The sequence below is a fragment of the Lissotriton vulgaris genome, chromosome 8 (genome assembly GCF_964263255.1).
Source record: "Lissotriton vulgaris chromosome 8, aLisVul1.2, whole genome shotgun sequence".
Classification (NCBI taxonomy): Eukaryota; Metazoa; Chordata; class Amphibia; order Caudata; family Salamandridae; genus Lissotriton; species Lissotriton vulgaris.
This window is the reverse complement of record NC_141696.1, coordinates 558105140-558131516: the sequence shown is the minus strand read 5'-3', so window position 1 is coordinate 558131516 and position 26377 is coordinate 558105140. Positions and strand designations below refer to the sequence as shown.

Sequence of the window (26377 nt, the reverse complement as noted above, 5' to 3'; positions counted from 1 at the left end):
GCCAACGACGGACGCGGAGCCGCAGGGGACGCCTGCAGACGACGCCTACCGACGCGCAGGGGTACTGCTACGCAAAAGTTTCCGGATCCAGACTGACGCCTGGGGATATTCTAAGGTAAGGAATCTAATACTAACTAATGTTTCTTACAGATATATCGTTACCGAAGGTAAGTAACTTGTTCAATAAGTTCTGAATCCTCATCTGAAGGCACAGAAAGAAAGGAACTTGCATCTGCATGCCTTTGCAGTGCTTATATGCAACTGTTGAATCCTATCTTGCCACGGCGGCTGTCACGGCCCTTAACGAAGCAAACGCGAACTCCCTAGAGACACCGATAAGACCGGAGGAAGTTATCTCCGCGATAGCACGCCTCAAGCTGCTTAAAGTTCGGGGACCAGACTGCCTTTCGGCAGGTTTTTACAAAGCATTTTGCCCCCTGATTGCTCCGGTCCTTGCCCGCCTGTTTAACTCGTTTGAGGGCCACGACTCCATCCCCTGTGACATGCTGGAAGCGGATATTATAGTGTTGCCGAAACCGGGGAAGGACCCTACTACATGCGGGGCCTATTGACCCATATCACTGCTCAACCTAGACCTAAAGCTCTTTACCGGCATCCTGGCCGCGAGACTGGGCCCATGCCTCCCTGGCATCATCGAACCAGACCAGGCGGGTTTTATCCCCGCCCAGTAATGCGCGGACAACACAAAACGCTTATTGCATGTTATAGACAAAGCCCACTTCAACGACTCAGACGAGGCCCTGCTGTCAGTGGGCGCAGAGAAAGCGTTTGACCGGGTCGACTGGGGATATTTGGACGCCATCTTGGCACGCTTTGGCATAGGCGACCGCTTCCGAGCTTGGGTGGCCGGTTGTTTTTCTGCCCCGCAGGTGACCATCAGAGTCAATGGGGTTTGTTCCCAACCATTTACCATTCGGAGGGGGACAATACAGGGTTGCCTCCTCTCACCGCTGCTTTTTGCGCTCTATGTAGAGCCATTCGTACAAAAAGTCAGGGACAACCCGGCGATCACCGGCGTCAGGTTTGGGGGCGAAGCGCAGACCATAAGCCTCTAGGTGGATGATATTCTCGCAGCCCTGCAGGATCCGGTTAACTCGGTCCTGGCCTTTCTTGCGGAGATGGAGTGGTTTGGGACAGTATTGGGGTTCAAAATGAACGTTGGGAAGTCGCTGCTCCTCCCGTTGGGTCGCAATACACGCACGTCCAGCCCGCTTCCCCGAGGCCTAGGGGGGCTTTCCTACAGTATGTCGGTGCCTTACTTGGGCATATCTCTGACGCCGTCCACGGCCCAAACGGTAGAGCAGAATTATACAACCCTTTTTAGCCAGTTGACGGGTGATCTCACGAGGTGGCGGCAGCACTCTCTCTCCTGGTTGGGGCGGGTGGCGGCAATTAAAATGTCCTTGCTGCCAAAGGTGCTTTATCTGTTCCAGACCCTGCCGGTCAACCCCCCACTCGGAATGCTCACAAAAGTCCAGGATGCCATCAGGCACTTCGTCTGGGCAGGCAAACGGCCGCGCTTGCACAGGGAACTGGCTCGCCGTGCTACGGCCGAGGGACGCAGCTCAGATACCTTTTAGAATGGAACCGCCCGGAATCCGAGAAGAGATGGCTCTTTCAGAATCGTGCAATGGCTCAGATGCCGCTGTGGCGGATCCCCTTCCTCAGATGTCAAGACAGGCCGTGTACATGAAGAGATCGCCTATCACTCGGGCTACCTTGCAGGTGTGGGACAAAGTGGCGGTGGCCAGAGGTCTTACCACATATCCCTCACCTCTGACGCCCCTATTCGATAACCCGGCCTTCGCACCGGGCACGGTGCCAGGATCCTTCCATCAGTGGCGGCAATCTGATTGCAGATCAGCCGGACATCTCTTTGATATCAACGGCTTTATGACACGGCAGAACTTACAGGACGCTTAGGCTCTCCCCCAAATCCCGCACTTTGAATATTTCCAAGTCCGTCACTGGCTCCTGGGGAAGGACATGCTGCCGCAGACCAGCAGACGCCTTACCCCCTTTGAGAAATGGCTCCATGTCAAGAAATCAGATAAGCAGGTGATATCGGAACTGTACGCAATGCTTTGCCCCCCTCGCCCTCCCTCGGCAAGATCCGCAGGCCAGAGAAGGTGGGAAAAGGAGTTGGGCAGATCCCTCACAGATAAAGAATGGCACGACATATACTATAGGGCACATCACACAGCCAAGAATGGAGCTAGCAAAGAAGCGGCGGTTAAGATTGCGCACTACTGGCACTTGACGCCCGCAAGACTGCACCAAAGCAACCCACACCGAGACCCCCTGTGCTGGAGGGGGTGCGGCCAACCAGGCACAATGACACACATATTATGGGACTGGGTAGAGGTTCAGAGCTTCGGGGACCAGGTTCTCAGGGACGTAGATCACCATTTCGACACTGAAATACCTCGCTTTCCGGCATACTGCTCGGCCTACCCAACAAAATAACCTTCCCACTCAAATCACCAAGGGGCAAACAGATGGGCTTAGCGCTAGGGGCGGCAATACACCACATTCTGTCTCTATGGGGCACCAAGCGGGCACCCACACACACGGGGTGGCTCCATAAACTCTGGTACACGATGGGGATGGAAAGGATACAGGGCTCTTTGACGCAGACACAGGACTCCTTCCTTGAAAGTTGGCAACCTCTGGTAGACCTACTGGCCGGCGAATTCAATGAACTCAACATGCCAAAAATACCTCAGAGTCCTAAGGCTACCTGATGAGTTCCGGAACGCTTTGGGCGCCCCTGCCCCGTGAACGCTGGACCGAGGCACCAACCTATAGTTCCAATGCAAATGTCCACATCGAAGGGGGGGTTTGGGGAGTGGAGGGGGAGGGTTGGGGCTGTTGGGGTTCCCTGGGACTTGGGCGGTTCGCGCCCAATTCACACCCGCCCACATGGACACATCGCCTCGCATGGCTTTCATCACCCTATATGAGGGCGGGGTGGTGTTTGAATGTACGGGGGTACTCCCCGGATGTGTGTATTATTCTTTTGCCGCAATGTCCCTTTTGTTTGAAAACAATAAAAATGATTTAAAAAAAAAAAGAGGCTCACCTTATACCCATTCATCTACTTATACTTTACACTCTCATGCTAGAAATCTGAATAGTGATGACCCCTGGGAGGGGTGAGTCTGACTGCACTCCCGCATTTTCCAGTAAAGTGGATCTGCTAAGAGACCCTGTTCTGTGGCCTTGCATGCAGGCAGTGCCTTGTATTCCCTCTGTAAAGTTACAGAGGGACTCCCACTTCGAAGATGGTAAATCATTCAAGCATTTGAATCTATGAAAGATACCATCACTAGAGAACAACAGTTGCAGGTAAGTAACTTTTTTTCTTCACTCTACATCCCAAGAAAAGGATTTTCTTTATATCAAAGCTCATCACTAAATGTTCCACTCATCCTCTGATGACACCCACATTTAACAATTGTAGCAACCACAGAAACTAGTAACCTCAGTGGGGTAAGGCTGTTGATTGCAAGGATTGGATCGTAACCCGCTCAGAAAAAGGATACACCTCGAAACATCTTCATCTGATCACTTCACTCAACCCCTAGCCATCCCTCACCCATATTTCCTTTAACTATGAAAAAATAATGTTTAATAAAACGTAGAGTTTAACTGGAGGACAACTGAATGAATGAATGCTTGAAAACATAGCTGCAAAAGTACAGCTGTGACTCTGTACACAGTCCTTTCGGTATACCAGCTCAGCCACAAAACCCTTTGCCCAAACTCATCTTTGAACTAATGTATTAACAGGCCTTGTAAATACCACAAGACCGTGATTCAGTCAGACAAACAATGTTTATTATTACCTTTCATGTTCATCTTCTTCCTGCGAATCTTTTTTGTCATGCCCAAAAGACCGGACTTGTTCATAACACATTTAGCTATGTCTATCTAGTGAGGACACAATTCTGTATCCATTCTCTCTAGCTACCCTAATTGACTTCCACTCCCATCTTTTTTCTCCAACTCGAAAAAGACACGTTCGAGGCATGTGGGCTGCTGAATTCATATCTGTGCATAGATCGCCGCCTAGTGTTGGGTCCGGATGATTGCACATTGTTGTCCTGGAAGAGTCTTCGAAGTATCACGAGATAGGTGGCTCCTCCCCTGGACTACAGTGCGCATGGGCATCGCCTCCATCCCCAGATTGTTTTTTTCCGCCATTGGGTTCGGATGTGTTTCGGTTCCCTCTGTCGGAATCGATAGTTGTTTAACTTTCCTAACTTGAGACCAAAAGGTCTTTAGGCTTGGCGTCGGTATCGTTTTTCGTTCGGGTTTGACTGTTCTTCAGCTCCGAACTCTTGCTGCCCTTCCGCGTGCTGTCGGCGCGGACGGGCCTACACGACGCTCCAGACATGGAACGAACCCCGTTTAAGAGGTGCCCGGTGTGCACCTCAAAGTATTCGCACCTCGACGTGCACCCAGTGTGCAACAAATGTCTGTCGCCGGACCATGATGAGGCCAGGTGTATGGCCTGCTCAAAGTTCCGGTGTAAGAAGACTCTCAAGCTTCGTCGGGCCGCTAGACTCCAGGCCCAGTTATCAGCGCCCCCGCCAGACAACATCTTCGAAGAAGACGTTGGAGACGACAATGTCTTTCAAGTTTCGGACTCTAGCCCGGCGTCGGAGGAAGAAAACTACGACGCGGGAGACGAGGAGTTTGATGAAGTCGTCGGTGAGGTAGGGGACGACGATGGGGCCATTGCCACCGTGGAGGATAGCTCAGAGGAGGAGCATCCTCAAACTGACTCAGGGGTCAACCCCCATTATACGGCCCAGGTCGAGGGATCGCCTTCGGGCCTTACCCAAGACCTCGTTAATCGTCCCACGGCCTCGCCTCCGGGCCCGGCCACGGACATTTCTGATGTGCCACTCCCGTTGAAGAAAACAAAAGTGAAGCCATCGGGGTCCACACCAACGGTTTCGAAAGCGAAAGTGAAAGTCGCTCTGGTGGGACAGAAGGCTCCAGAGGCCTCGAAGTCAAAGAAATTCAAAATGGCCGACAGCAAGAGCCACGCCAAGATGGCCGACCCGAAGACCCCGGTGTCGAAGCCGAAGGCGAAGACGACCGACGCGGCCGCGTCGGCGCCGAAGGTGGTCGAGGTCGATGACCCGAAAAAGGCTCCGAAGAAGCGTCAGGACGACGCCGAAGCTCTGGCTGCGCCTACTCTGGCCGTCAAGGCCAAGGATGGTGATGTGTCGGCTCCGAAGACCGTGCCTTTCGCCGACCCGACTCCGGACTCGGGGAAATCGCTCGAGCCGGTCCAGCCCTCCCCGGCCTTAACAAAAAAGGTCGTGGAGTCCCTGCAGCGGATTCGGAAGGACGCTATGGCTCCCGAACCGAAGGATGTGGTGCCGAAGCCTACACCAAAGCCGGCAAAAGCGCAGACGCCTATCCGCTACACGCTGCCGCCAAAGACGACGCCGAAGGCTTTCGCTCCGAAGTATGCCTTTGAAGGTGGTGTCGACGCCCAAGGCGTCCTTGGGGGTGCCGAAGCCTCGGCTCCAGCCACTCGCAGATGAGGAGCGTCGAGAGGTTATCATCGACGCCAACACCGGGAAGCTCTCTCTCCTCAAACGGAAGATCACCACGGAGCCGGTGTTGGAGCATTATCGTATCCCACTCAAAAACAAAAAGGACTCTGCTGGTACTTCTGCCCCTATAGAGCCTGCATCTCCACATAATTTGGAACTTTTACCGACGCATTCAAACGCTGGGGAAGGTGACGGAGATGAAGAGGACGAGTACAATTATCCAGCATACTCGGATCCAGAGGAGGTACATGAACCTTGGTCTGCCGGAGGCGACCCTGAGGACCCTCAGTCGGGTCATGAACCGCAGCTTTTTGCAGCAAAGACTTCTCCAACAGAGGACTCTGCAGGCTTCAACGCTCTGATTGAGAGAGCTGCAGCTAATCATGATGTCGACCTGCATTCAGATCCTGTGGATGTCGATTTTCTGTTTGACACTTTCTCAGTGGCTGAAAAGTCAGTCAAGACATTGCCTATGCTCAAGGGAGTGCTGAAGCACGCGCCAGAGGTTTTCAAGGAGCCCACTCGGGCGCGAGTCATCAATCCTCGTTTTGATAAAAAATACAAGGCAGCGCCCTCGGATCCAACGTACATCAAGGGACACTTGCCACTGGATTCTTTGGTTGTATCCAACGCACGTAAGCGGGCGAACTCGCAGACCACGGGTGACGCTCCTCCCTCAGACAAAGAGTCAAAAATATTTGAAGCCTCAGGGAAACGAATTGCTGCGCAGGCAGCTAATATTTGGCGCATTTCAAACACGCAGGCCCTACTTGCACGCTACGATAGGGCACATTACGACACCCTAAAAACACTTCTGCAGCACTTACCTGATCAGTACAAGGAGGCAGGTGAAATGTTGATTCAGGAGGGGAAGCTGATCACCAACGCTTCCATCAAATGTGCGCTGGACGTGGCTGATACCGCCTCCAGGGCGATCAACACTAGCGTGTTGCTGAGGAGACATGCATGGCTTACAATATCAGGCTTCAAACCAGATATACAGACAACCATCTTGAACCAAACAGTTAATCCTGACCACCTGTTTGGCCCCGAGGTGGATGCGACACTTGAAAAAATTAAGAAAGACACGGACACTGCTAAGTCTATGGGGGCCCTCCAGTCTCAGCAGTTTCGGGGTGGTTCCTTTCGCCGCTCCAATAACAGAGGCACCTCAAGGGGTCAGGCATCACAATCCACACAGTACTACAAGAGCAACACCCAAACCTCATACACCAACAAGGGTAGAGGTGGTTACAGGGGCAACAACGTCAAAGGCAGGGGACGTGGAAACAACAGCTCCAGGTCCTCCACCGCCAACAAACAGTGACGCCTTGTCACTGCCCCCCGACCACATAACACCGGTCGGGGGGAGACTCCAGCAGTTCCTGCCCGCGTGGAAATCCATCACCACGGACAGGTGGGTCAAGTCTCTTATCCAGTACGGTTACTGTCTGGAACTTACTTCCACTCCACCAAACATACCTCCAAGAAACCGTCCTATGTCCGGCGAGCACTTGCACTTGTTGCAGCAGGAAGTTCAAGTCATGCTGCAAAAAGGGGCAATAGAGCTCGTCCCACTGCAAGAAAGGGGAACAGGAGTTTACTCTCTGTACTTTCTAATCCCCAAAAAGGACGGATCCCTAAGGCCCATCCTGGACCTCAGGCCCCTCAACTGGTACATTCTATCGGAGCACTTCCATATGCTCACGTTGCAGCAGGTCCTCCCCCTGCTTCGACAGGGGGACTTCCTGGCTACGCTGGATCTGAAGGATGCATACTTTCATATCCCCCTGCATCCTTCCCACAGGAAGTACCTCAGATTCACGATTCAAGACCAGCACTACCAGTTCAGGGTTCTGCCTTTCGGGGTCACCACAGCGCCGAGGGTCTTTACAAAGTGCCTGGCGACTGTGGCGGCGCATCTACGACGCCAGAACGTCCACGTCTATCCCTATCTGGACGACTGGCTCATTCAGGCAAAGACAGAACAGCAGTGCGCCGACCACGTGTCCCGCACAATTCATCTCCTGCACGATCTGGGATTCTCGCTGAACTATCCAAAATCCCATCTCCAACCCGCCCATATACGGCAGTATCTGGGCGCGACAATAGACACTCTGGCAGCCACTGCGCAGCCAAATTCAGTGAGAATCGCCAGTATCCAAACGCTGATCCAACGATTCAGACCTCAGCACTCGCTTCCAGCGAAGGTGTTCATGCAGTTGATAGGCATGATGGCCTCCTGCATCTCCATCGTCCCGCACGCGAGACTACATATGCGTCCGCTTCAGGAGTGCCTAGCACGTCAGTGGACTCAGGCTCATGGGCAACTGACAGACCTAGTGTTGGTGAGCGGTCGGGCATACAACTCTCTGCATTGGTGGAATCCACAAAACCTTTGCAAGGGCCGACCGTTCCAGGAGCCTGTGCCACAGATTATCCTGACAACGGACGCTTCTCTCCAGGGATGGGGAGCGCATGTACTCCACTACACAGTGCAGGGACTATGGACACTACAGCAAAGGAAGATGCACATCAACGTTTTGGAACTGATGGCAATCTTCATGGCCTTGAAGGCATTCAAAGTACATCTGTGCAACAAGGTTGTGTTGATCCGGACGGACAACATGACAGCCATGTACTACATTCAGAAGCAGGGGGGCACACACTCTCCGCAGCTGTCTCTTCTGGCTCAGAGCATGTGGAAGTGGGCCATTCAGAGGAACATCTTCCTCATGGCGGAGCATCTCCCGGGCAAGGACAACCAGATGGCGGACCTGCTCAGCAGGCACAGCCACCAAATGCACGAGTGGGAGATACATCCATCAGTACTCCAACCGTACTTCCAAAGGTGGGGTCATCCAGAGTTAGACCTGTTCGCCACAAAGGAGAACGCAAAATGCCAAAGCTTCGCCGCCAGGTTCCCACACCCGCAATCGCAGGGCAATGCGATGTGGATGAACTGGTCAGGCAGATTTGCGTACGCTTTTCCCCCAGCACCTCTGATACCGCTGGTGGCACGCAAACTCAGGCAGCACTCGATGACTCTCATCCTGGTTGCTCCAACGTGGGCTCGCCAACCATGGTACACCACGTTTCTGGAACTCTCCGTGGTACCGCATCAAAGGCTTCATCTCACACCCAGCCTTCTGACGCAGAGCCATGGCGACATTCAGCACCCAGATCCGCAACAGCTCAACCTGGCGATCTGGCTCCTGAAGTCCTAGAGTTTGGCTACCTCAATCTTCCCCCCGATTGCATGGACATCATTCGGGAGGCAAGGAAGCCCACTACTAGAGCTTGTTATGCGGCTAAATGGAAGCGGTTTGTCATTTACTGTGTAAACCACGATATTGACCCGCTAGATGCTTCCATTCAGAACATCATTTGTTACCTGTTCCACCTGTACCAAGGCAATTTGGCGTATTCTTCCATCCGCATTCACTTGTCTGCAATGGCAGCATACCTCCAGAATAGGCAACACCTATCACTTTTTAAGGTCCCTGCTATCAAGGCTTTTCTGGAAGGACTCAAAAGGGTCATTCCACCACGGACGCCACCAGCTCCGGAATGGAACCTCAATGTGGTTCTTACAAGGCTGATGGGTCCTCCCTTTGAGCCACTGCACTCTTGTGAGCTTCAGTTTCTGACTTGGAAGGTTGCTTTCTTAGTAGCAATTACATCGCTACGGAGGGTTAGTGAGTTGCAGGCGCTCACCATCCAAGAACCTTTCTTCCAAGTACACGCTAACAGAGTGGTACTCCGCACTAACCCTAAATTCTTACCCAAGGTTGTATCTCAATTCCACATGAACCAGACAATTGAGTTGCCAGTGTTTTTTCAAAACCCAGAGTCGCTGGCGGAGCGGATGCTCCACACCCTTGACGTTAAAAGAGCCTTAATGTACTACATTGACAGGACAAAAGATTTTCGTAAGACCAAGCAACTTTTCGTTGCATTTGCCTCACACCACAAGGGAAACGCTATCTCCAAAGCTGGGATCGCTAGGTGGATCGTGAAATGCATTCAGATCTGTTACGCTAAGGCTAAACGCACTCTCACAATTCCACCAAGAGCCCACTCCACCAGAAAGTTGGGGGCCTCTATGGCTTTCCTAGGTAACATTCCCTTAGAAGATATTTGTAGAGCAGCCACATGGTCTACCACACATACCTTCACTAAACATTACTGTGTAGACATGCACTCCAAACAGCAGGCAGCTGTTGGTCAGGCTGTTCTCAAAACACTTTTTCAGACTGCTGCAGCTGGCACGGGCGGCCGCCAATAATGGGAGGACTGCTATGTATTCTATGCACAGATATGAATTCAGCAGCCCACATGCCTCGAACTGCAAATGCTACTTACCAGTATGCATCTGTTCTTGGCATGTAGGGCTGCTGACATTCATATCGCCCACCCTCCTCCCCGGCGCCTGTAGCAGCTGCAGTATCAATATATATATATATATATACATATGCTCATAGCATGGGCATCACTCACATACTTCACTCCATCTCTGCCAATGGCTAAAAACAATCTGGGGATGGAGGCGATGCCCATGCGCACTGTAGTCCAGGGGAGGAGCCACCTATCTCGTGATACTTCGAAGACTCTTCCAGGACAACAATGTGCAATCATCCGGACCCAACACTAGGCGGCGATCTATGCACAGATATGAATGTCAGCAGCCCTACATGCCAAGAACAGATGCATACTGGTAAGTAGCATTTGCATTCCAAGGCACAGGCCATAGCTCAATCTGTATTAAACTGAAAATACAGGTCTTAAAATTTCTTGATCATAACAAGCTAGGGTATATTTGGTTTTCAGCACATTATAATTTTATTGTTGATTGGTGCTCATGTCTCGTTGAACCTTTGTTGTAAAATCAAATAATAAACATAGATACAACAAATCAGTTGCTTGGGAGCTTCAATCGGTAGTACTGAGGCACCTGTTGCTTAGTAATGTGTTTATGTAATTTGTAAAGTAAATATTTAACAGCAGCATTTTGCATCTATTAGGTGAAGTCTGTACACTGCAAACCTGGCGATACAGTTGGAGAAGGAGATCTACTTGTGCAACTGGAGTAAGACCGGTTTCAGTTAAACGACAGCATCGAATGGATCAATAATACGTTATTTGGGAGCAAAGAGTATTAAACACTCAACGGAAGCAGATTTTATACAGTTGTATTTATTGATAAGTCATTGATAGTTTTTCACTCATCAATGTCGTTACACTCAGATTAAATTTCTGCTATGTAATCTTCCCATTCTCAAGCATCTTTCAATGGGATTACATGTCTACTTGTTCTTTTATAATTATGAACAATAAATTTCTCTACAGATTTATAATTTTTACCAGTGATTGTTGCATGTTAGCCTGTTATTTCTTGAACTCTCACATGCACTTAAATATCATTGTCTGTATACCTGTGTTATATTAATCCATTTTGAAGATATTCAAACACTACTTGATATTCATTCAGGGCTCCCCCTTGCCCCACACATCTTAAAATGTACAGCAGCGTGAAATCATGGCACAGTGCTCCATTTTCATATCAGAAGTTTCACTCCTCTGCAAATGCAGCATAATTACTGTAACAAACAAGCATTAGAAATGCAATCGGGCTCGGATTTATTTGAGTTTGAGCTAATGGCATTGTAATTGCCAATGTATTTTTGCTGTGTGTTATGGAGTGTGTTCATGTGGTGTGTACTGCCAGTGATCTCCTTGTGAGTGTGAGAATATTGCACCGTTACTGCCTGTGATGTCCTTCTTGTGAGTGTGGGAAGCTTGCACCTCTGCTGCCTGTGGTCTCCTTTTGAGCGTAAGAAGCTTGCACTGCTGCTGCCTGTGATGTCGTTCTTGTGAGTGGGAGAAGATTGCACCTCAGCTGCCTGTGGTCTCCTTGTGAGCGTAAGAAGCTTGCACAGCTGCTGCCTGTGATGTCCTACTCACTACTCTACTCCCTACTCTGCACTCACTACTCACTACTCTACTCACTACTCTACTCACTACTCTACTCACTACTCTACTCACTACTCTACTCACTACTCTGCACTCACTACTCTACTCACTACTCTACTCACTACTCTACTCACTACTCTACTCACTACTCTGCACTCACTACTCTGCACTCACTACTCTGCACTCACTACTCTACTCACTACTCTGCACGCACTACTCTACTCACTACTCTACTCTCTACTCTACTCACTACTCTACTCACTACTCACTACTCTACTCACTACTCACTACTCTACTCACTACTCACTACTCACTACTCTGCACTCACTACTCACTACTCTGCACTCACTACTCTACTCACTACTCACTACTCTACTCACTACTCACTACTCTCCACTCACTACTCTACTCACTACTCTACTTTCTACTCATTACTCACTACTCACTACTCTACACTCACTACTCACTACTCTGCACTCACTACTCACTACTCTGCACTCACTACTCTACTCACTACTCTCCACTCACTACTCTACTCACTACTCTACTTTCTACTCACTACTCTACTCACTACTCTACTCACTACTCACTCACTTCTCTACTCACTACTCTGCACTCACTACTTTACTCACTACTCTACTCTACTCACCTCACTACTCTACTCACTACTCTGCACTCACTACTCAATACTCTACTCACTACTCTACTCACTACTCTGCACTCACTACTCACTACTCTACTCATTACTCACTACTCTACTCACTACTCTACTCACTACTCTACTCACTACTCTACTCACTACTCTACTCACTACACTACTCACTACTCTACTCACTACTCTACTCACTATTCTACTCACTACTCTACTCACTACTCACTACTCTGCACTCACTACTCACTACTCTGCTCACTACTCTGCTCACTACTCACTACTCTACTCACTACTCTACTCACTACTCTACTCACTACTTTCTACTCACTACTCTACTCACTACTCACTACTCTACTCACTACTCACTTCTCTACTCATTACTCTGCACTCACTACTTTACTCACTACTCTACTCACTACTCTACTCACTACTCACTACTCTACGCACTACTCACTACTCTACTCACTACTCTGCACTCACTACTCACTACTCTACTCACTACTCTGCACTCACTACTCACTACTCTACTCACTACTCTACTCACTACTCTACGCACTACTCTACTCACTACTCTACTTGCTACTCTACTTGCTACTCACTACTCTGCACTCACTACTCTACTCACTACTCTACTCACTACTCACTTCTCTACTCACTACTCTGCACTCACTACTCACCTCACTACTCTACTCACTACTCTGCACTCACTACTCACTTCACTACTCACTACTCTGCACTCACTACTCACTTCACTACTCACTACTCTGCACTCACTACTTTACTCACTACTCTACTCACCTCACTACTCTACTCACTACTCTACTCACTACTTACTTCTCTACTCACTACTTACTTCTCTACTCACTACTCTGCACTCACTACTTTACTCACTACTCTACCCACCTCACTACTCTACTCACTACTCTACACTCACTACTCACTACTCTACTCACTACTCACCACTCACTACTCTACTCCTCACTACTCTCTACTCAGTACTCTACTCAGTACTCTACTCACTACTCTCCACTCACTACTCTACTCACTACTCTACTCACTACTCTGCACTCACTACTCTACTCACTACTCTACTCACTACTCACTACTCTACTCACTACTCTACTCACTACTCTACTACTCCGCACTCCCTACTCTGCACTCCCTACTCTGCACTCCCTACTCTGCCCTCACTACTCTGCCCTCACTACTCTGCCCTCACTACTCTGCCCTCACTACTCTGCCCTCACTACTCTGCCCTCACTACTCTGCACTCTGCCCTCACTACTCTGCCCTCACTACTCTGCCCTCACTACTCTGCCCTCACTACTCTGCCCTCACTACTCTGCCCTCACTACTCTGCACTCTGCCCTCACTACTCTGCACTCCCTACTCTGCCCTCACTACTCTGCCCTCACTACTCTGCCCTCACTACTCTGCCCTCCCTACTCTGCACTCCCTACTCTGCACTCCCTACTCTGCACTCCCTACTCTGCACTCCCTATTCTGCCCTCACTACTCTGCCCTCACTACTCTGCCCTCACTACTCTGCCCTCACTACTCTGCCCTCACTACTCTGCCCTCACTACTCTGCCCTCACTACTCTGCCCTCACTACTCTGCCCTCCCTACTCTGCCCTCCCTACTCTGCCCTCCCTACTCTGCCCTCACTACTCTGCACTCTGCCCTCACTACTCTGCACTCTGCCCTCACTACTCTGCCCTCACTACTCTGCCCTCACTACTCTGACCTCCCTACTCTGCACTCCCTACTCTGCACTCACTACTCTGCCCTCGCTACTCTGACCTCACTACTCTGCACTCTGTCCTCACTACTCTGCCCTCACTACTCTGCCCTCACTACTCTGCCCTCCCTACTCTGCCCTCACTACTCTGCCCTCACTACTCTGCCCTCTGCCCTCACTACTCTGCCCTCACTACTCTGCCCTCACTACTCTGCACTCCCTACTCTGCCCTCACTACTCTGCCCTCACTACTCTGCCCTCACTACTCTGCACTCTGCACTCCCTACTCTGCACTCACTACTCTGCCCTCACTACTCTGCCCTCACTACTCTGCCCTCACTACTCTGCACTCTGCCCTCACTACTCTGACCTCACTACTCTGACCTCACTACTCTGCCCTCACTACTCTGCCCTCACTACTCTGCCCTCACTACTCTGCCCTCACTACTCTGCCCTCACTACTCCACACTCTGCCCTCACTACTGTGTTTATGTGTGAAAAACGTACGTAAAAATCAACTCAAGGTGATGGCAAATAAAACACGCCGCAATCTACATAGGTGTTTTTGTTTATTGCGACAATCTCTGTTAAACTCTACCATATTGAAGGGAGGAGAAAACAGCTACGGAAATCACTCCTCGCAGAGAAGAGGCAAATGTTCGTGCAACAACAGAAATATCTTTTCAGAAATCTTGAAAGACAGCGCACTTTAATTTTAGAAGACACGCGGATTGGCAAGGCAAGGGTGCTTGTATGCTAGGTATCTTAAAAAATACTGTGCCTGCCCTTGAAGCTACAGGAAACTTCTTTCCATTATCTCCGCCGTGAACGCGGCACCCTGACAGCTCCTAATTAAAATGAATGGACTGCCGTGCGCGAAAGGTAAATGTTAAACGCGCGCATGATACATGCAATGCAATGGTGAACGCGCTCGCACCATCTGGATTGCATTACACGGGCACTCTGACAGCTCCTAATTAAGATTAATCACTCTGCCGTGCTCGTTCGCGCACAGAATATGCCATGAAACTAACATCAATGATGGACGAAAAGTAAATATAGCCTATCAAGTCAAGGCTACTAAATAGACAGCACAGAGAAGACGAATCACTAGGCAGATGCCATAAAACACTAAGGAATGTGTCTGGCCAGAGCCCTAAAGATACTTTTTTTTTTCTTTAACTGGCAGGCTGTCACCAGTGTCAACCTCATGGGTACACCAATTGGTCTGACTGGGTGTCAGAGAAAAAATATGTCTGAAAGACTGAAGAACCTGTTTACAGTCTTTCTGTTGATGCTCAGAGAGGCTGCCACAAAAGACAACACCATCTACTGACCCATCATCAGGATTCTGAGTGAGCAGGTCTGGGAGAGGGTCACTCTCTTCCTCCTGTCCCTCATCTATGGCCATGAGCAAGCTCATGTCCTTCCTGTCGACATATGCTTTGAGCCTGTTGACATGGAGCACCCTGTGGGGGCTCCTGGGAGTTCCAAGGTCCACCAGGTAGGTGACCTCTCCCTTTTGCTCAAGAATTGTGTGGGGCCCAGACCATTTGTCTTTGAGTGCTGCTGGGGCCACTGGCTCCAACACCCACACCTTCTGTCCAGGCTGATAAACAGTCAGGACAGCCTTTTGGTCATGCCAAGCTTTTTGAAGTTCTTGACTGGCCTTAAGGTTTTCAGATGCCTTCTCCATATACTCAGCCATCCTGGAGCGGAGACCAAGTACATAGTCCACTATGCTGGTTGCAGGCTTTTTGAGAGGTCTCTCCCATCCTTCCTTCACCAAACACAGGGGGCTTCTCACAGGATGCCCATACAAAAGTTCAAAAGGGCTGTAACCAACCCCCTTTTGTGGGACCTCTCTGTAAGCAAACAGAAGGCAGGGAATCAGGACATCCCATCTACGCCTGAGCTTTTCAGGTAGTCCATGAATCATCCCTTTTAGGGTCCTGTTGAACCTTTCAACAAGCCCATTGCATTGTGGATGATAGGGTGTAGTGAACTTGTAGTTGACACCACATTCCTTTCACATAGCAGTTAAGTAGCTTGACATGAAGTTTGCACCTCTGTCAGAGACAACCTCCTTAGGGAAGCCCACTCTGGAGAACACTCCAACTAGGGCCCTTGCCACTACAGGTGCTGTAGTGGTCCTAAGTGGAATAGCTTCAGGATACCTGGTGGCATGATCCACTACCACCAGTATAAACTTGTGCCCTGATGCTGTCTGGGGTTCCATTGGACCAACAATGTCAATCCCCACTCTTTCAAAGGGCACCCCCACCACAGGCATTGGTATAAGGGGGGCCTTTGTTGTGCCACCTGACTTACCACTGGCTTGGCAAGTGACACAGGAGCGACAAAACTCCTTGGTATCCTCATTCATGTGAGGCCAGTGAAAGTGTGAGACAAGCCTGTCCCAAGTCTTTGTCTGGCCTAAGTGACCTGCTAAGGGAATCTCCTGGGTCAAGGTAAGGAGGAAACCTCTCTGAGACAAGGGTACAACCAGCCTCCTGGTCATGCCAGGCTTGGGGTCTCTTGCTTCAGTGTACAGGAGTCCATCTTCCCAGTATACCTTGTGGGTACCTGTGGCGTTCCCAGCAGCCTCAGCAGCAGCCTGCTGTCTGAGGGGTTCAAGAGAAGGGCAGCCTAACTGGTCCTTCCCCAGGTCTTCCCTTGAGGGTCCCCCTGAACCCAAGAATTCAACTTGATCAAGTTCAAACTCTCTGGGCTCAGTTTCCCTCAATTCCTGTAGGTCAGCCTCCTCTGAGACTTGATCCTCAACCTGGGGCAAGGGGGAAGGCACAGCCTTAACCCTACTGCTCTTCTTCTTGGGAGGTGTCTGGTCCATTGTTCCAGGATCCAGCACCTGTTCAGTGGGGCATTTCCTGACCTGTGACCTGGTCACAGCAAACACATGTGCTGGCAAGCCTAACATTTCCATGTGAGTCCTCTGCTCCACTTCTGACCATTGTGATGACTCCAAATCATTGCCCAACAAACAATCCACTGGGAGGTCTGAACTAACTACAACCTTCTTTTGGCCAGTTACCCCTCCCCAGGAGAAAGCTACAATTGCCATACTGTGATTGGTAGTGACATTGCTTGCATTGGTCACCAGGAATTCTGTACCTGGCATGATCTGTCCAGGGTCCACAAAGTTAGGTGTCACCATTGTGACACTGGCACAAGTGTCCCTATAGGCCTGAGCCATTTTTCCATTAATGAAAGGTGTCTGTCTGTATTTGCCCAAAGTATTGGGACTTATATCAGGGGACATATCCACATCCCCTGTACAAACAAGGACAGCCTGAGTGAGTGTACCAACTAAGTTGTCACACCCCTCAGAACCCAGGGTTAACCCTACTAAACCCTTGGGAGGTGCACTACCACTGCTGACTGTACTAGGGGGCACAGGTGCCTTAGGGGCTGCAGTGGCAGGAGTCTGCCCTCCTCCTTTCTTGGTGCACTCACTAAACCAGTGAGTTTTACTTTTGCAGTATTGGCACCACCTTTTAGATTGGCCTTCTTGGTTTTTCTTCTTCTGGGGAGCCTGACCCCCACCCTCTTTGGGTTGTTGGGGACCTGTCGAAGACTTCTGGTCATTTTGTTCCCCTTAGAATCTTTACCCTTCTGGTCTGCTTTCTTCTGACCACCTTGATTCTGGCCCTGGTTCTGTTTAACTCTTGTTCTGACCCATCTGTCTGCCTTCTTTCCCAATTCTTGGGGAGAGGTCAGATCTGAGTCAACAAGATGCTAATGCAACAACTGGTTCTGACAATTGTTTAAAATTTGTTCTCTCATGATCAAATTGTACAATCCTGTATAATCAGTAACCTTACTGCCCAGCAACCAGCCCTCCCAAGCCTTAGTGGCACAATCTACAAAGTCAGACCAATCTTGAGACTGAGTTTTCTGGGTATCCCTGAACAGCAACCTGTACTGCTCAGTGGTTAGGCCAAACCCATCAATCAGTGTGTTTTTCAAGATTTGGTAATTGTTAGCATCCTCCACTCTAGTAGTGAGGAGCTTGTCTCTTCCTTTACCTTCAAAGGAGAGCCACAAGATAGCTGCCCACTGACTCTGGGGAACACCTTGCACAGTGCAGGCCCTCTCCAAAGCTGTAATCCATTTGTGGATGTCATCCCCTTGTTTAAAGGGGGGCACTATCTTACCCAGGTGTTTTGTGTCAAAACTGCTTTCCCTATTGCTAGGTACAATGCTGCCATCAGTGGGGACTACCCCACTTAACTGTTGCTCTCTAGCAAAGGCAAGCCTCTCTTTGGCCAGGGCAAGTTCTTCCCTTTCAATCCTCAGATTGGCTGCCCTTTCTTTAGCTTCATACACTCTCCTCTGAGGGGAAGTCATCCCTCTTTGAGAAGAGTTGTGAGAGCCATTGGTTTGAAGGGATCTGCCAGAGCCTCTTGATAGAGATCTGGCTCGTCCATTCCCAATGTTAAGCTGACCTGAGAGTGGCCCCAGGGGTCTCCCAGTACCACTGTCATGTCTGCTTAAGTTGGACCTGGTTAGTCTGCTGACTTCTACCTGTCCCTTGTCTGCCTCATCCCCAGAGGGATCCTCATCCTCCTCCCCCTCTTCATTCTCAGCTGAGAGGTGGATTAGGTCAGGGTCTCCTCTGGTTCCCTCAAGGGGAGGCATACCTCCATCTGGATTAGAAGAGCTAAGAAGTTTCTCAGCTTTTCTGGCATCATAAGTCTCTAAGAGACCAATCAGAAAGGAAGTTGTGGGGTTAGACCCCTGCTTAATCTTCCTAGAGGTACACACTTGTCTTAACTCATGGAAGCTAAGCACAGTATATCTGGAAGGGAGGACCTGTGGAGGGTCCACTGACACAAGGGGAGACTCAGAGTTTCCTCCTTTGTCTGACATACTGTTTCTAGTGTGGTGTAAGTGATGCACCTACCTACACTATGTGTTTGCCTACTGATCCCTTGCTAAGAGTTGCAGCCAAGGTGTGCTAAGCCTTGAGGAGCTGCAACAGCTGGTTCAGTAGAACTCAGAGTATTCTAAGCTTAGTTATATGTACTAACAGTACTTATGTGATCTTTCAACAAGATATTCTTAGGATACGTGTGGTAAAACAACAGCAAGCTCAAATCCCAACCGCTGCTCACCAATGTGAGAAGGTGGCCTGATATGCAGTGCTCACTATTCTAGTGAACACTATGTATCAGTCCAGCAACCCTCATTGATGATTGGTTGTAAGTCAACCTTATAGACCAGCTATCCTAGTAGCGTGGATACGAGCAGTCTAAGGCTAAAGACTCGAGAGGGCGTGTTAAGCCAGCTGTTATACCACACATATACCCCTTGAATACCAAGTGAAAGGACACCACACAAGTGTTATGAAAATAAACAAGATATTTATTAAGAATCACAACAGCCCTGTACTCTTTATGAGGACAGGGTACTAAGCACAAAACAAAACTCTTACGAAAATACTTAAGTTAGCACAGTATATACAAATGCCCGAGGGGCACGGAAAACCATATACTCTGAAAGTGGAATGCGAAATTACTAGCAGGTAAGTACAGTACTAATAGGCTTAGGAATCGCTAGGACTTAACTATAGAACCTTCAGATTACTTATAGGAGGCCTAGGGGACTCGGGTGCAGAGTGTGCACTCTCACGCGTGATGCGGGACAAAGTCTATGGTAGCTAGTAATTGCAAAGTTAGTGTTCTCGGGCGAACCCGGCCTGGTAGGAGGAAAACGAAAGTGGATTCTGACCCTTGGATAGTGAGGCTATGCTGGGGCACCGAAATGCCGAAGTTACCTAGCCCAGGGGCTGCAGCTGCATAGGTCTCAAAAGACGTCGGGAATCCTCGTAGACGGACCAGGAGCCTGGAAGAAAGAAGTTGCTGGCAGGCGACCAGTGAGGAAATTTCGATGGATCCAAGCCTGGATCGAAGGAAGATGACACCTGAAAGCAGAGGGGACCAAGTTCGAACTACTACCCAGTAGTCAGTGGGCACCAGGAGGGCACCGGATGGTAGCGACCTCGACTAGGTGAGTGGATGACGCTGTGTTCGCAGATCTCACGGACCAGGAGGCGTTGTCGGCGACCAGGATGGAGGAGCGAGCTGTCCCACGATGGATGAAGCTGTCGGCGTCGCTGGACCCAGGATTGGGCAACAAAGCCTTGGCAAATTCAAGCCCACGCGGTGGACTCAAAATGGCGTCTGGAGTGGACCAGGAGGGTCCGGGGTGCCTCTCTTGGAGAAGGAAGCAAGGGCCAGTCTGGAGCAACCAGACCAGCAGCAGTGATGTCGTCGGGCGTCGTGAAGAAGGCCACAAGCCAGCCGGCTAGTAGCCACACAGCGCGGTGAGCACGCAAAAGCAGAAGGGCCCCACGCAGATCGTGGAGATGCTGGAGGGCTGATCTTCGGTGCTGGAGCTGCTCAGGGTTGGGGCTTCTCGGACCCCAAAGCACTCACCAGTGGAGCACACGGTGGGCTTGTTGCAAAGAAGTCGTGCAGTCTTGGCGATCGTCGGTCCCTCGAGGTCTCGTCGCACTCACGGTTCTCAGCTTTGCTGTAGAGGTGAGTGGAGGTCAGAGGTGCCAGGGAAGCCGGGTCTCGTCGAGCTGGGTCGTCGGATTCGTGAAGAAGGACTTGCAGCAGACCGCAGTGTTCTTAGGATGGTGCCCGCTTGATGCAGGGTGACTACTCCTTAGCCACAAGGGAGAATCTTGAAGACGAAATCTTGATGTCCTTTCGAAGAAAGTCGTGTCTTGATTCCAAAGATGATCTAATTTGAACAGGGGGCCCGCTCCCATCTTTATACTAAAAAAGGGGGCTGACCCGGTGACTAGGTCCTGCCTATGGGTGGGACTAGGAGGGGGGTGGTTACACCCCTCTGCCATGCCGGACTTTCCCCAGGCCAGGGGCTGGTGTGCCCCTGGAACTGGTTCTGACCGGCCTATGCGTAGTGAGCACCGGGGTGCCACTCAGCAGTCACCTTCCTGAAAAGCCCTGCCTACCCAGGATACACAAAACCATGTCTGGGATGGTGCTAGCACCGCCCCTGACAGGAAACCCTTTGTCCAGGCTCCCCTCGCTGGAAGGACTCCCAGCTGCAGGGGGTCAGACTCGTGTCTGTGGTGGCAGCATCCATTTTGTGGAGCTGAGGCTTCGTTTAACTTTAACCGGGGTTCACAGTTACATACATGTCGTGTCCCTCTAGAAGGGTGGAATGCTAACCCCGTCGCCAGAATTGGCGAGGGGTTAGTATTCCAATTCGTATGACACCTTACTCGACATGTTTTGATAAAGCAATACCAAAGATAGCATTTAACCGCGAGGATTATAATGCACTTAAGAGTATATGGTATGCGATATCATGGAACAGCTATTAGGACTTGGTTCCGCAAGCTGCAGACAGGCTCAGCTCATGCCAGAGCACCATCTCACACGATTCCAAGCACTCTGCCTTCAGGATTGTCAAGGCCTGCCATAGGAGTGACTGATAGGAATCTGTGTGTCCATTTTAGGGTTAGGTATAGGTATACTACACCTACAGCAAAGGGTGATTACACGACTTTGCCCCAGCTGTCATGCAGCCAGTTGTGCCAAATTTAGGAGGCCAGCCAGGGGTGGCATAATACATGCTGCAGCCCTGGGTACACCTATGCCCTGAGTTACAGGGTCTGATAAGGTGGCCCAGTACCAATTGGTAAATGCACCTAGGTTACATGTTGTAATTTAGAAAGAGAACAGCCAGGCTGTGGGTCTGATTGGCAGGCCCACAGCCAGAGAAAGTCGTAAACCAGTGAAACAAAAGCAAAAAATCTGGGTGATCATAGGATTGCAGACCCTACTCTCCTGCACCGTGTGCCATAGTCACAACAGCTAGCACATATGCATCCGGCAACATCCACCTTTTATTCTCCGACAAATCAATCCAACAGCCATTCGCATCCATCTTTCCCGTACTCTCTTTCCACTTGGTCTTTTCAGTCTCGGTGGCCTCATTCTGAATCGCTTTCACACTCTCAATAGTGTCTTCACACATACCAGCTTCTACAGGCCACCTTACCGAACTCGTCACATACATTCTAGTTGTAAGGTTTCTCGCAGTCTCCTTAGCAATCTCATCAGCAAACGCATTGCCACGACCAACATCATCCGTCACCTTACGGTGTGCACTACATTTAATAATCGCCACCTGCTTTGGCAATGTAAGCGCATCCAAAAGATCATTCACAAGCTGTCCATGCTGGATCTTCGTACCATGCGATGTCATAAAACCTCTCTCTCTCCACAATCGTCCAAAGCTATGGGCAACACCAAACGCATACTGACTGTCAGTAAACACATTCACCCGTTTCCCTTTTGACAATACACACGCTCTGGTTAAGGCAATCAGCTCTGCCGCCTGTGCAGAGTTCTGATTCAATCTTGCAGTCTCCACAACCGTACTCAACGTCACCACAGCATACGCAGTCGTCACATCACCATTCGGCAACTTAAAACACGAGCCATCCACATACAAAGTACCATCAGGTTCTTCCAATGCAGTGTTTTTTAGGTCAACACTACCCTTCGTTTCCTCCTCAGTTCGTAAGTAACAATCGTGTGGTGGTACCTCATCTGATTCCATATTTGTTGGCAACAAAGTCGCCGGGTTTAGGACATTGCAGCGCTTTATTTGAATGTGACTTGCCAAGAGCGTCAACTCATAACCAGACAACCTTGCGCTCGTCAAGTGTTGGGTTTTCGTACGATTCAAGAGAGTGTCAACTGCATGCGGAACCATCACCGTAAGCATATTATCCATGACCAATCCTGCAGATTGTCGGATGGACACCGCAGCTGCCGCTGTTGCTCTCAAACAACTCGGCAATGCTCTAGCTACTGGGTCCAAGGTCGAGGAAAAATATGCACATGGACGTTGCTTACCACCAAATTGTTGCGTCAAAACACTCAACGCACAACCTTCCCTCTCGTGAACGTATAGTGTAAACGGCTTACTGTAGTCAGGAGTGTGAGAAGGTGGCCTGATATGCAGTGGTCACTATTCTAGTGAACACTATGTATCAGTCCAGCAACCCTTATTGATGATTGGTTGTAAGTCAACCTTATAGACCAGCTATCCTAGTAGCGTGGATACGAGCAGTCTAAGGCTAAAGACTCGAGAGGGCATGTTAAGCCAGCTGTTATACCACATATACCCCTTGAACACCAAGTGAAAGGACACCACACAAGTGTTATGAAAATAAACAGTTATTTATTAAAGATCACAACAGCCCTGTACTCTTTATGAGGACAGGGTACTAAGCACAAACCAAAACTCTTCAAAAATACTTAAGTTAGCACAGTATATACAAATGCCCGGGGGCACGGAAAACCATATACTAGAAAAGTGGAATGCGAAATTACTAGCAGGTAAGTACAGTACTAATAGGCTTTGGAATCGCTAGGACTTGACTATAGAATCGTTAGATTACTTCTAGGAGACCCAGGGGACTCGGGTGCAGTGTGTGCACCCTCACGCGAGATGCGGGACAAAGTCTATGGTAGCTAGAAATTGCAAAGTTAGTGTTCTCGGGCGAACCCGACCTGGTAGGGAGAAAACGAAAGTAGATTCTGACCCTTGGATAGTGAGGCTATGCTGGGGCACCGAAATGCCGAAGTTAACTAGCCCAGGGGCTGCAGCTGCATAGGACTCAAAAGACGTCGGGAATCCTCGTTGACGGACCAGGAGCCTGGAAGAAAGAAGTTGCTGGCAGGCGACCAGTGAAGAAAGTTCGGTGGATCCAAGCCTGGATCGATGGAAGATGACACCTGAAAGCAGAGGGGACCAAGTTCGAGACTACTAGCCAGTAGTCAGTGGGCACCAGGAGGGCACCGGATGGTAGCCACCTCGACAAGGCGAGTGGGTGACGCTGTGCTCGAAGATCTCACGGACCAGGAGGCGTTGTCGGCGACCAGGAAGGAGGATCGAGCTGTCCCACGACGATAGAAGCTGTCGGCGTCGCTGGACCCAGGATTGGGCAACAAAGCCTTGGCAAATTCAAGCCCACGCGGTGGACCTAAAATGGCGTCTGGAGTGGACCAGGAGGGTCCGGGGTGCCTCTCTTAAAGAAGGAAGCAAGGGCCAGTCTGGAGCAACCAGACCAGCAGCAGTGTTGTCGTCGGGCGTCGTTCAGAAGGCCACAAGCCAGCCGGCTAGTAGCCAAACAACGCGGTGCACAGCAAACAGCAGAAGGGCCCCACGCCGATCGTGGAGATGCAGGGAGGCTGATCTTGGATGCTGGAGCTGCGCAGGGTTGGGGCTTCTCGGACCCCAAAGCACTCACCAGTGGAAGACTCGGTGGGCTTGTTACAAAGAAGTCGTGCAGTCTTGGCGATCGTCGGTCCCTCGAGGTCTCGTCGCACTCACGGTTCTCAGCTTTGCTGTAGAGGTGAGTAGAGGTCAGAGGTGCCAGGGAAGCCGGGTCTCGTTGAGCTGGGTCGTCGGATTCGTGAAGAAGGACTTGCAGCAGACCGCAGTGTTCTTAGGATGGTGCCCGCTTGATGCAGGGTGACTACTCCTTAGCCACAAGGGAGAATCTTGAAGAAGGAAATCTTGAAGACCTTTCGCAGAAAGTCGTGTCTTGATTCCAAAGATGATCTAATTTGAACAGGGGGCCCGCTCCCATCTTTATACTAAAAAAGGGGGCTGACCCGGTGACTAGGTCCTGCCTATGGGTGGGACTAGGTGGGGGGTGGTTACACCCCTCAGCCATGCCGGACTTCCCCAGGCCAGGGGCTGGTGTGCCCCTGGAACTGGTTCGGACCGGCCTATGCGTAGTGAGCACCGGGGTGCCACTCAGCAGTCACCTTCCTGTAAAGCCCTGCCTACCCAGGATACACAAAACCATGTCTGGGACGGTGCTAGCACCGCCCCTGACAGGAAACCCTTTGTCCAGGCTCCCCTCGCTGGAAGGACTCCCAGCTGCAGGGGGTCAGACTCGTGTCTGTGGTGGCAGCATCCATTTTGTGGAGCTGAGGCTTCAGTTAACTTTAACCGGGGTTCACAGTTACATACATGTCGTGTCCCTCTAGAAGGGTGGAATGCTAACCCCGTCGCCAGAATTGGCGAGGGGTTAGTATTCCAATTCGTATGACACCTTACTCGACATGTTTTGATAAAGCAATACCAAAGTTAGCATTTAACCGCGAGGATTATAATGCACTTAAGAGTATATGGTATGCGATATCATGGAACAGCTAGTAGGACTTGGTTCCGCAAGCTGCAGACAGGCTCAGCTCATGCCAGAGCACCATCTCACACGATTCCAAGCACTCTGCCTTCAGGATTGTCAAGGCCTGCCATAATGAGTGACTGATAGGAATCCGTGTGTCCATTTTAGGGTTAGGTATAGGTATACTACACCTACAGCAAAGCGTGTTTACACGACTTTGCCCCAGCTGTCATGCAGCCAGTTGTGTCAAATTTAAGAGGCCAGCCAGGGGTGGCATAATACATGCTGCAGCCCCTGGCAGCCCTGGGTACACCTATGCCCTGAGTTACAGGGTCTGATAAGGTGGCCCAGTACCAATTGGTAAATGCACCTAGGGTACATGTCGTAATTTAGAAAGAGAACAGCCAGGCTGTGGGTCTGATTGGCAGGCCCACAGCCAGAGAAAGTCGTAAACCAGTGAAACAAAAGCAAAAAATCTGGGTGATCATAGGATTGCAGACCCTACTCTCCTACAAGGAGTACCTAACACAGGAGCCGAACACAACGCATCACGCAGTTCAGAAAAACTTTTCTGACACTCTTCCGTCCATGGCAAAGGAGTTGGAACATCCTTGCACGTAAGAGCTACCAATGGTTTCGCTAACAATGAAAAATTTGGAATCCATTGCCTGCAGTATGACGTGATACCTAAAAAGGCACGCACATCTCTCTGAGTTGTTGGCACAGTCATTCGAGCGATCGCTGCAATTCTCTGTGGGGTCAACCTTCTTCCCTCCTTTGACAATAAGTGACCTAGATAGGTTACTTCTTGGCAACAATATTGCAGTTTAGATGGTGACACCTTGTGATGTAAGTCACAGAGATGTTGCAACAAAGACACCGTAGCAGTTTTGCAAATGTCCTGTGTGTCCGCAGCCACCAATAAGTCATCGACATATTGGATCAAGGCCGCACCAGCCGGCAACACAAACGCGTCAAGTTGACTCTTCAGGGCTTGGCTGTATATCGATGGACTCTCACAGTAGCCCTGAGGAGCGTGTTTAAACCTAAAGCTGCGGCCACCTAAAGAGAAACCGAAAAGGTCCCTGCTCTCCTCAGCAATCGGAATGCTAAAGAAAGCATTCTTCAGATCGATCACTGAGAACCAGGACTCAGATGCTGGAATCAGAGTCAGTAAAGCCGTAATGTCAGGCACCACAGGGAACT

General features: G+C 50.2%; 1 protein-coding gene across 1 annotated transcript in view; it reads left to right on the top strand.

Moving 5' to 3' along the window:
* PCCA (propionyl-CoA carboxylase subunit alpha) overlaps positions 1–10967 on the top strand; it is a 2575253-nt gene extending 2564286 nt beyond the window's left edge. The window contains exon 24 of the mRNA XM_086934374.1: positions 10622–10967. Within this exon, the coding sequence (XP_086790500.1) occupies positions 10622–10690 (69 nt within the window). The 3' untranslated portion in view covers positions 10691–10967. The remainder of the gene's footprint in view (positions 1–10621) is intronic.
* Positions 10968–26377: the final 15410 nt, after the last annotated feature.